The 11,080-nt window shown below is 36.1% G+C and overlaps 1 protein-coding gene across 4 annotated transcripts; it reads right to left on the bottom strand.

Annotated features, from left to right (window-relative positions):
- Nucleotides 1-337: 337 nt before the first annotated feature.
- Nucleotides 338-11,080, bottom strand: LOC139111907 (5'-3' exonuclease PLD3). Of its 4 annotated transcripts, none has more exons than XM_070672527.1 (12): nucleotides 10,753-11,080; nucleotides 6,862-7,137; nucleotides 5,613-5,858; nucleotides 4,683-4,804; nucleotides 4,007-4,349; nucleotides 3,800-3,934; nucleotides 3,408-3,599; nucleotides 3,205-3,333; nucleotides 2,978-3,117; nucleotides 2,729-2,894; nucleotides 2,514-2,655; nucleotides 338-2,327 (listed from the first exon to the last, which is right to left on the bottom strand). In XM_070672527.1, exons 2-12 carry the CDS (start codon nucleotides 6,973-6,975, stop codon nucleotides 2,128-2,130), a joined length of 1,929 nt encoding a protein of 642 aa, XP_070528628.1. In that variant the 5' UTR covers nucleotides 6,976-7,137; nucleotides 10,753-11,080; the 3' UTR covers nucleotides 338-2,127. The 4 variants fall into 4 exon arrangements, with proteins under 4 accessions (XP_070528628.1, XP_070528629.1, XP_070528630.1 ...); XM_070672528.1 differs by lacking the exon at nucleotides 10,753-11,080 and adding an exon at nucleotides 9,022-9,390; XM_070672529.1 differs by lacking the exon at nucleotides 6,862-7,137 and having other exon boundaries at nucleotides 10,753-11,079.

Genomic DNA, 11,080 nt, shown 5'->3' with positions numbered 1-11,080 from the left:
TGAAAGACATTTCTGATAATTAAACAAAGGTTTGTAGAAAAGAAAATTTTGTTTTTTTAGATTAGGTCGAGATTAATAACTTTAAATTTTAAATGTCATTGAATAATCTTAAAATCATGAGGTTTTTATTGCAAACTTGTTTTTCAAACCTTGTTCTACGTGCAAGACTTTATTTCCAACTAAAATTAAATAGTTAAAAAAGCTATTTATTTTCAACAATTTAATAAAATTTTTAATTAAATTAATATGAATTAATCACATATCGTAAATCGCAAACTGCTCTAAAATTGTGACGCAAAGCTAGAACAAAGACAGAACATATAGAACAAAGGAAAAAAAAGTGTTTGAAAATTTTATTATATTTATCACGGAATAAAACAATTAAGGTATTTCATTTTAACACTTTAAAAGCAAGGCACGAATACAGCAGAGAAAAAATTTTATGTATAACTTATATATTGTTTATTGTTTGCGCGCGCAATCACAGTAATATTTCATAAAGCAATTCATTAATTATCGTTGTTCACAATTAATAATACGCACAGTAGCGCAGACTTACATATGACATAATTATACATTGATATTTCTTACACTACAGTAGAATTAAAGCAATAGCATTGACGTATACTTCATCGAAAGCCGATTAATCGTCGTAAAACAAATTAAATCGGTTATTTTTTTTTTTTTCCTTTAATGGCATAAATTGATACATTTACATTTCTTAACTCTGTATTCTTTTCTACCTCATATCAATTCCGTAAGTAATGGAAGGTCAATTGAAGATTGTCACGACACTGACATTCGTTAATTATAGAAACTATCAGTATTTCCTATCATCGATTACTTTCCTCACATTTTGTTTAATTGAATATGCATCTTGCACTTAAATATAATTATTATATGAGTATCGAAGTGCTGTAATAAAAGTATATTAGAGTTTTCATTATTATTGAACGTTATTAGACTCGCTCTTTTTATTTTACTTTATCTACGACAAGAAAAATAAATACGATATTAATATCTGTGCACGAAGATTGTACTTGTTCAATCGCACAAGCGGTATTATACACGTTCGATTATTATATCTATTTTATCAGAAAGCAAACCATTTATTTAACTGTTTTTTCTTTTAATAAAATTTTTTTTTCTCTTTTATACCTATTAAGACATTTATAATCAGGTCCCATTTTTGCATATATTAGTGGAAAGGCAATACAGGTAGAAGCCGATAAACTTTAGAGAAGTCACAAGTTATTTGGAAGAGCATGCAAGATCGACGCATTTTGGTACATTAATATCGTCGTGCTTAATGTAAAAATACTTTTTGTAAGGCACGTTTTATACCCTTTTTATTAAACAGCATCTAATAATACTTGCACGAATATTGCACGATGTAAGTAATAAAAGTTGTGAGATAAAGAGAGATCAGCAGAAAGGAAGAACTGACATTTGTCTTAATCACAAAGAAATTTCTAAAAATTAAAAAGAAATTCGCAAATAAATTTTGAGGATAAAGTTTGCAAAAAATACACACTTAATTGTTAAAAAACATATTAAAATATTATACATAAAAAATATATATATATATATATATAAATCTGATTATACGTTTCATTGTTTTTTAAGTACACTTAATTTTTAATTCCGATTTTATTTAATTAAGTATAATATTAAATAATAAAAAAAATATTTATATAAAAGACGTAACGTTGATTCACACCTGATTGAACGTAGCTCCGTAATAGTTTCAGAGCTACACGAGATATCGGATTTGAATTTTGTTGAATCACTAAATAGCTTTACATAACGCCACGTGGATATACATATACAAATCCTCACAAGTAAATAGCAAGACGTATGTATATCTATACGTCTGCTTGTATCGCCAAATCCCAATATTACAATATTGAACAATTCACTGTTGCAAAAAAACTAAAATTTCACAAATATATAATACAAAAATATTAAAAAAAAAACAAAGGGAATATACGAATATACCTAATATATGGTACAGAAATACACAATGTAATATATTACTTGTTCCGATTAGAACAAGTTTTTCTCAATCAAATCAACGTGGAAAAATTGACGGATAAAAACGGCTGTTATGCATGCGATTGCCAATAATTAAATATGTATGTAAGGTTCATATAATGAATGCTGATATAAATTTCTCGATATCTCCCATGAATTATTAAACCCGTTTATGGTTACATTTAGCGGAAAAGAATAATCAGAAAACCAATCACGATGGAAGATATTTTCGAGCTGTTGTCTTATGTTGTCGTTATTTTGATGACCAACAGTTTCAAAGACGGTGCCGATACCTGAAATTAACATAAACATTGCAATTAGTTTAAATGAAGCATTTAATTGCACTTTGCGGGAACTTTATTCGTATATGTGATATTTTTACCTTATTTATACAAAAATGCAAAACATCTGCACGCTTTCATTATCACGCTAATTTATCTGACGTAATTTTTGTGATAATCAATATTTGAATGACTTACCAGCCGTGTTAATGAAATAATCTCCTGACCAGTTACTTGTTCCGATATAGGCTGCTAGATCAGTGACCATATATTTATTATGATTTACTCTCGCGAACGGTATCTTGTTCAAATGTGGATCGGTAGGTACGATAAACCTTTTCTGTTAAAGATTTAGTAATGTAAATTTGTATAATGAAAAAAACTTAACATTTACGTTTCAAGGGAATATTTACCACTTCAATTTTAACCTTTGGGTAACTGTGCGTTAAATCTTGCAGTGATTTAAGAAAATACGATTCGGACGATCTAGAGTGCTTCCACCAAGAGATCAAAAGACGCACGTTAACATTACGCTCGATTGCCGCCGCTCTTAAAGCGTTATCTATAGTAGGCCAATATCTGTTAATAAAAAGGATATTTATATATATATTATATATACGTGTATTTCGTAAAAACTGCATATGCAACATAGTTATACGTACTTAATTTGGGGAGTGTATATTGTTAACGGAAAATAATCCATCACAGAAATATAAATAAACTTTTCCGCTTTAGCAATGCAATGTACAATAGCGTCCAAATCGCTGCTTCTACCTTTCGGCGAAAATGGTGGAGGTGAACTCTGTAACGTACGTATAAACGCATGTATTTTTTACAATTGGAAAAAAATTAATCAATTTTTTATAATACCAAGTAAAACGACACTGACCGCGATAAATAATTTATATTTATTATCCATGTATGTGAAATTTATGGGATTATTTATATTTATTTTTGTGCTGAGTGAGGCTGGCCATGTGGCAGGCACTTTACCATCTTCGCTTAACTTCCAGTACACCTGTAAAATAAAAGAAAGTGATCAGTGACGAATGGGCGACGACTTATCTTTTAAAAATTAATTTTTCTCTTTACATCGAATATTTTTGCGTAATCGTTTGCTAAGCAGGAACAGTTCAAGACCATTAAACCAAGCTCTTTCACTTGCGAGAGGGATCTCCAATCCATATTCGCTGAGCCAACGTATACATGGGTACGATCAATGAGCCAAAGCTTCGTGTGCAGCACCCCGCCGCCCAATAACCCAGCAAAATTTAAGTTTCTTACCTAAAATTGTAGAAAAATATGTTACCTTCAAAAATTACACTCGGCAAAAAAAAAAAAAAAAATAAATAAAAAAAAAACCGCAAAACTAATTAGGCATAAAAAAATTGTCTGCAAAATTTTAAAAATAATTTTGACTTTGCGTTTAACCCGAATAGCTTCTCCTCGATCTCGAATTTTCAAAGCGAACGTTACAATATTACCTGTGCGTTAGCTTTTTTAGCCAAAATTTGAGTATCAACGTTCGGAGATAAGCGAGAAGGAAGATTCTGTGCAATTTTCAACGTTATCCGCCTATCTCTTCCAGCTTCCAGCAGCGACTGGAACACCTCTTCGCCCTGCAATAAAATAATTGGTTAAAAAAACGTCGGCTATCCTATAATAATGTTATTATATCGCATATGATTTACCATTTTAGCGCTATCGTCGGGAAACACATCTTCTCTTTTCATAGTCCAATAAAGGGACGCGATTTCGATGGTGTCTTGTGCCATACCGATGAGATTCATCCAAGAATCGTATGTCGTTTCATGCTGCGCCGTGTTATTGCTGTAATTCAAGCCCGCCGGGATACTTTCCACCAGAGATATACTACAATGATCCATGCACGACTCCGAATCCAACGCAGTGGCGTTTAACGAGTACTTTTCCGCCGCATGATCCAATAACGGCAAAAGCACAACCAGAACGATCAGAATCAATATGATCGTTATCGGTATGCAACTGGGTCTGCACCATCCCTGTGCGCCCCACCTTACACGGGAAAATTATCACACAATATTGCTATTGTTCGCTACGCAAGCTCATAGGAACGACAGTCACCATTTCCATGCGTTGAAACATTTTAAATCTCGAGCTTCTTGTATTTGTATTATAATTTATAAAGACAAAATTTATACGTTAAATTAATGAAAATGAAGAAATCGTAAACCTTTGTCGAATCAAAAGCTTAATTGTAGAGTTTTTATTTTTATCAAATGATATTACTTTTATGTAATTGACGAAATAAAAGTGTTGGTGTTTTTTTAAGTTATTATCACCAAAGTTTTGACTTAAACTTTTAAAATTACAACGTTGAATACGTACTTTGCATTCGTGAGAGGATCGTCCACGTCGGTTCTCAACATAAATCCGGATTGATCCCATAACTCTAAGTCGTCATCACCTCCCGGTGAATTCACATCTAACCGTGCGTTTTCGGATACAGTCTGCAGAATACATATATAACGTGTGGTATTTTAACATCTACACAATCACGTTGTAAATACGTTGAGCAATGGTGATAAAATTAATAAAATTAAATATTAAATAATATTAAATAAAAACAGAATTAAAAAATTAATAAAGTAAGATTTTTTTTAATTAATAAAATTACCATTAATAAAATTAATGGTAATAAAATTAAGCATACAGATTTTAAAAACCTGCTCAATAAATTCAATATAATATAAATATAATATAAAACAACAAATCCTTTATTCGATACTTTTATCGTTTTAAGTCAAAATTTTAACTGAAAACAAACGAATAAAGTCGATGTCGCTAATACGATAAAAAGTACGTGGATTTTTTTTTTCCATTTTATCAGCTCCGTTAGCAGAAAATCAACGTACGTGATTCCTTTATAGAGAAATAAAGCGTTTAAAGATTCTCAATTAAGAATTAATCCCTATAGGGAAATTAATTTCTCTTTTCAACATAATACCCCACGATGCATGCTTCTTTTTTCTTTTTTCCTGCCGAAATCAAAAAATAAAATTCCAGCTAATGCAAGCAAAGACATCGCTGCGAAGGCAAAGTAAATAAGTAAGCAAAACTGCTTAGTAAAATTGCTGAGCAAGCAAATTACGCGAAAAGAATGTATCTTTGTCGTTTGATCCCTTCGATTCCTTTGTCACGCGATAGCGATATGACTAATTAAAATACATATACATACATACATATAATACATAGCACGTGTTATGTACTATATATGTCTATGTATATTTGATTGGGCACAACGTTACAAAGACCTACCGATAATTTGTGCTTAAGTCGCGGTGCTCTGTTCTTGCGATGAGGCAACAATACTACCACATCTTGGTCCTTGTCTCGCGGCTCCGCGTACTTTGGATACGCTTTGGCTGCGGTTGCACTTCTCGTCGACGACGACGACGACGACGTCGTCGGAGCGGTCGACCCGCCGGCCGTCGAGTACTTGGAATACGCGATGTTATTCACATTATTGCTACCCCCGTATGAAACGTTGTGCGTATTATTCACCTTAACGGAGAAAGAGAGAGAGAAAGAGAGAGATAAAAAGACATTTATATCTTTTAATTTCCGATTCACTTATCCGACTTCAAACATTTCAAAGCGATACTATTTACAAGAAGTTACATTTAAATATTCATACTTTGTGTCCTTTTTTTTTTTTTCGTTTAGGGCTTAACTACATCGTCGCGCAAATCTTACAGCTTTGAATGAAGAAATAAGAAACTCAACTGGAATTTTGTTAAAATTGCAGACAAATTAATTTTATCAATATAGATAAGCGCGCAATGCATTCCGGTGCAAATGCATTTCTTGCTGCGTCATGCGAGTATAATTAATTAAGTTCTTCTCGTTAAGTAAAAGAAGAGTCTAAGGAAAAAATGAAGAACAATGTATAGAACTTAAAAGGAAGACGGTTTCTTTTTAAAGAACGAAGTATGCGTGGATAATGTGATGTACATTCGAATCGATTAAGATTACAACACACGCCGGCATCAGCTTCTTATTGATTCAAACGTTACTATTACATATGTTTCATGATTCATGAACAACATGAATCAAACATGAAAAATAATGCGTGCCATGCGGTTTTACTGGTTTCCGGAATGCAAATGTAGGTACATACAGAACGTTGTAAATGTATTTCTTACTTTTTACATCTTACGCGATAAATTGTGCGCTTTGACGTCAAGGATAAAAATTAATGACACAACGTACTTCAGCAAAACGTGAAACATTCTTCATACATATATGATAATTGCAGTGTAAATTTTTTTTTTTTAATTTTTTTTACAAATACTACTTTTAATATCGTCTCCCCCACAATAATATTTCAAATAATAATATAAAAAAAAAAAAAAGAAACCCACGAGAAAATGAAATATCTTTCAAAAGTCAGAGCATCTTAAATAAAGTCGTCAGAGGAGACGTCGTGTTCGATTTTGAGCTCGGGTAATTGTCTTATCAAGTACTGGGGAAACACAAAAACGTCACCACGCAGAGATCGACTCACTTGCACGAGGATGTGACAGGCCTGCGATGCGATTTGAAACAGGCCGTCCTGCAAATTATGACCGGTATGCTCGCCCCCGCCGCCGCCACCCATTTTCCGTCCAAAAAACGACATTTCGATCGCGTACGACGCACATTCGCAATTCTTCTAATGCGTCAAGGTCGTGGCGAACGATTCGTCGTCGATCGAGCTCGCGTGCACGCGGTGACCGGCTTCGCCGGCGACGTCGTTTCCGCTGTCCGACTTTTGCACCATGTTTGACATCCACATCGATATCTGTCGGCAGACAAGACAAGAGAAATGTCATCCGTACCTACCTACCTACCTACCTACCGTTCGTGCCGGCGCACGTCTATATGTATATGCTATACCTATACCTATACGACGTTGGCGCGGCATTGATTCCAGCCGCGCGTTTAAAATTTTACGCGCCTCACGGTCGAGATCAACCTTAATCAAAGTTTCGTAATGTGCTCCTATACCAACGCTACGTACCTATAACTCGCTATTTTTATCGCCGGCTACTTTGTCTTTTCTCTCTAAATATTCTCAATAAATATTTAATAATCGATCTTCTCCAAACGTCTAATAAACAAATATAATTATTAAGAATTTTTATTTTCTTTCATAGATATTATCCGAAATAAAACAAGAAGGAATTTTAGAAAATCCTTAGAACTAGCACGGAAGGTTTCTTTTATAAACCTATCGGCCCTATCGGACTAAAAAGAGTTGCGCACGATTTACCGTTAAAAAAAAAAAAAAAGAAAACTCGCGAGAACGTTTCTTACGATCGAAGCCAATTTTTTTATTTCCGCCGTTGCGTCGGAGCTGAAGCTGAGAATGGTTCCGGGGTTAATCTCGACGATACGTTGTCGTTTAAATTAATGATATCGGTTTTCATGTTTTCAGCCAGCCATCATCGTCCGAAGGAAGAGATGCCTTCGCGACTTTATATCATGTCTCGTAAATAGACGTGATCGATAATAAAACGATTAGCGGGTTCTTCGATTAATTCGCCACATGACAGACGCGTCGCGTTTAAATTCGCGACCGCTCGCGCTGAAACTTGCAAGAGCATTGTTCTATTTTTAAAAAAAATTTTTTTTTTCTGTTTTATCAAAATCGATCGAATCGCGCGGGCCTCCGTCGTTTAGGGATGACCACCTTTTCCAGTCCTAGTCAAGAAGGTACGATCGAAAGGTCTCGCATGCCGTCGGCGAGCACCTGCGCAGAGAACGTCTTCGTGGCCTCGATAACATTTCCGATTAATAAAAAGATTAACCCATTTTTTAATTCGCATACTTCAAACGCGCTGGGAAAAATATTTTCTTTGGTTTCATTAATATTTACGGCATTGTGTTTAATTGCTTTTTAATATAATGGAAGAGAAGAGAGACGAAGCTAGTTAAATTTTTGATTAAACTTATATCGAGAATTAATATTATTAAGTTTTATCAAGCGTGTTAACTGCTGTGTATTATTATTAGATAACTAATGGATGAATTATAAGTACGGAAATGGATATTTGATGAATAAAATAAGTTAATCGTATTCGTTAAAGTTAATAATTACAAATTAGATACGTGTACGTCCTAGCAACGTGCGCGCTACTGTTTTTTTTTTTTATAATATAATGATAATGATCATGATTTGCATTGCGTGAATACATACAAGTAGAGAGAATTACGGAAAATGGCAATAAAATTTGTACGCCCTGTTCGATGTCGAACATTACAAAAAACTTATAGTAAGAGGTGGATAAAGTGAGTAAATAGATGCTTGTGCACTTAGTTCGTGATAATTCAAGTATAAATATAAGTGTAAAATACAAAAGCAAAGATTTTGACAAGTCGATATCTTCGGTCGTCACACGTGCGTAATAAAAGAAATAAAGCCATGTACTCTGCGGATCTCGTGTTACGTGAGCGACGTTCATCGGCATTTCGAATGACAAAAGTGACGCCACGACAAAAACGATTCCACGTATCTCGAACGAGAGAAATAAATATATTTACTTAGCGATTTAGCGAATTCGCGGTGATCAGATCCCGGGACAAAGTCCCACGAGAAAGGAAGCGCCGATGCACGTGCCGTTTCAACGCAGGAACGGAACGTCTCCGCGTACGCGGTGTGCATTGGTTACGCGGCGTATATTACCGAGCGCATCGACCGATCGAGTGGCAGCCGAGGGTGGAACGGCGACGATAATTCAGATGAAACAATTGGTCACCAGCCGAAAAAAGACGTGCGGCACAAATCGGTCTGACGTGCGCGCGCGCGCCTCGCGAAACACTCTCGGTTCCCGACTGCTCGTTCGATCTGTCATCGCGAGGGGAAAACCCGCACGGGGTGCATGCGCGCGAAATATCCTTCGCCGCGAAAATCCACCGTGCCGGCACGTTTCGTCGATATACGCGAGCGACTTTCTCTCCTCTCTTCGTCCCCCGATTATCGATCATTCTCGTCGGAAAACGGCGTTCTCGGCGACGTTGTACCCTCGCACGTGGTGTCCTTGCGCCTCGCCGCGACCTAATCTCCTCTTTCGGGCCCGCGTCGTAAGAATTGGAGCACGTCTCCTTATCCCTTCGATTTCCGACCGATCCTCCTCATCGGATCGGGGATGCGAGATGCAGAAAGCTGATCGTCGCAGCGGGAAACTTTGCTCGCCATAACGCGCACCGCGATTTATTCTATGTTTAAGAAATATAGATCTGTGCCTGCCGTTATCTTATTGCGATATTTTGAAAATTATTTCGTTCTAATTTTGTAAAACAGATTAAAAAAAAAAAAAGAAAAACATCTTTTTTTTTAATTTAATTAAACGTGCGCGCTTCATCGTTGTATTTCCTTTCGATTTTAGCATCGCCTTTCGGTTCGCGCCACGACAACAAAATATCGAGACACGTGTTCTCGATTTTGTAAAACAAAACTATTTCAGAAATCCTCTTCTCCTTCTGTTTCCGTTCTCGATGTTTCGCTGCAAACTTTTTACTCTAGTTTCGATAACATTTTAAACAAAAATTACCGTGGCCGATCGACGGCGCTTCGTGCACCGAACACAATAGGACTGACGTAAATAGAATGAGCTCCGAGTGCAGGTTTTCTCGGCCTATTTTTTTACGGCTTTTTTGCCTCATTCATCGCCCGCATAATACCGTCTGGGTCACTTCATTCCGAATAATAAATGTGAAAGCAAGCGCAGCTAAAAAAGGCCGGATTTCACGACCGCGACGAAAAGTTTACAGAAATGTGGAACGTGCGGGAAGGAAAAAATTTAATTTACGAGTTGAAACAATTACGAACAGGGGCACGTGCTCCACTTTCTCTTTTTTCTTTGCATTTTTTAGGATCCTTCGACCAAGCGGGGGGGCTTTTACCTTACTTTTCTTCGATCCCGATAAACGCGCGCCAAAAAAAAAAGAAAAAAGGAAAAAAAATCTTAAACATATCGATTCTTGCTTCTCGTCTTTCTCAAAATTTCTTTCTCAAAACTCCTGTAATAATAAAATCGATTTTTAAGGCTTTTAACTGAGAATTCTCAATTTCCTCATAAATCCCTTTAAATCGTTGGCGCGCCGCAAAAATGGAGACCGCGCCACGTGTTCCTTGAAGTGCACGCCGCTTCGTGACCCATTCACAGTCGAATCGCTTCAAGTTCGATTTGAACGATCTCAAGACTCGACTTAACCAATGATATAACCATGTAGCGTCCCGAGATTTTATTTAAGACGTTTAAGCAATCAAACTATGATTCAACCGCGTAAATTCCTTTAAATTCTTTCCTCATTTTTATAAATACATTCGCAGATAAATTAATTTTTCGATAAATCTTCCTGAAATAAATTTTTATAAAAAATTTGTCGTGCTACGAACTTATCTCTTGTTTACTTTTTTTGACTGCATTTTCGGCTGCATGTTTGCGAGGAATTCTCAGGTCGATTTGGTAACTCTGTTAACGTCTGCTCGCCGGCCGCTCGTCGTCGAGTTCCCCGTCTGGTCGTTCCGCTAATCGAACTTCGCATGTACGCACACGTGCGTGCGGAATATCAGAATCGGAGCGTTTCGCACGCTCGTGTGTATGTACGTCGATTCGATCGTTTCACCGGCGATGAGCGACGATCTCAGAGAACGATGATTTACACCCTTGTCGGCCAAAATTCAATCTCACGAGTCAGAGACACAAAAAGCGGAGTAACCCCGTCGTTAGAACCGACCA

The sequence above is a fragment of the Cardiocondyla obscurior genome, linkage group LG26 (assembly GCF_019399895.1).
Source record: "Cardiocondyla obscurior isolate alpha-2009 linkage group LG26, Cobs3.1, whole genome shotgun sequence".
Taxonomy (NCBI): domain Eukaryota; kingdom Metazoa; phylum Arthropoda; class Insecta; order Hymenoptera; family Formicidae; genus Cardiocondyla; species Cardiocondyla obscurior.
Note: the sequence above shows the minus strand (reverse complement) of the source record. Positions and strands in the feature narration are given on the sequence as shown.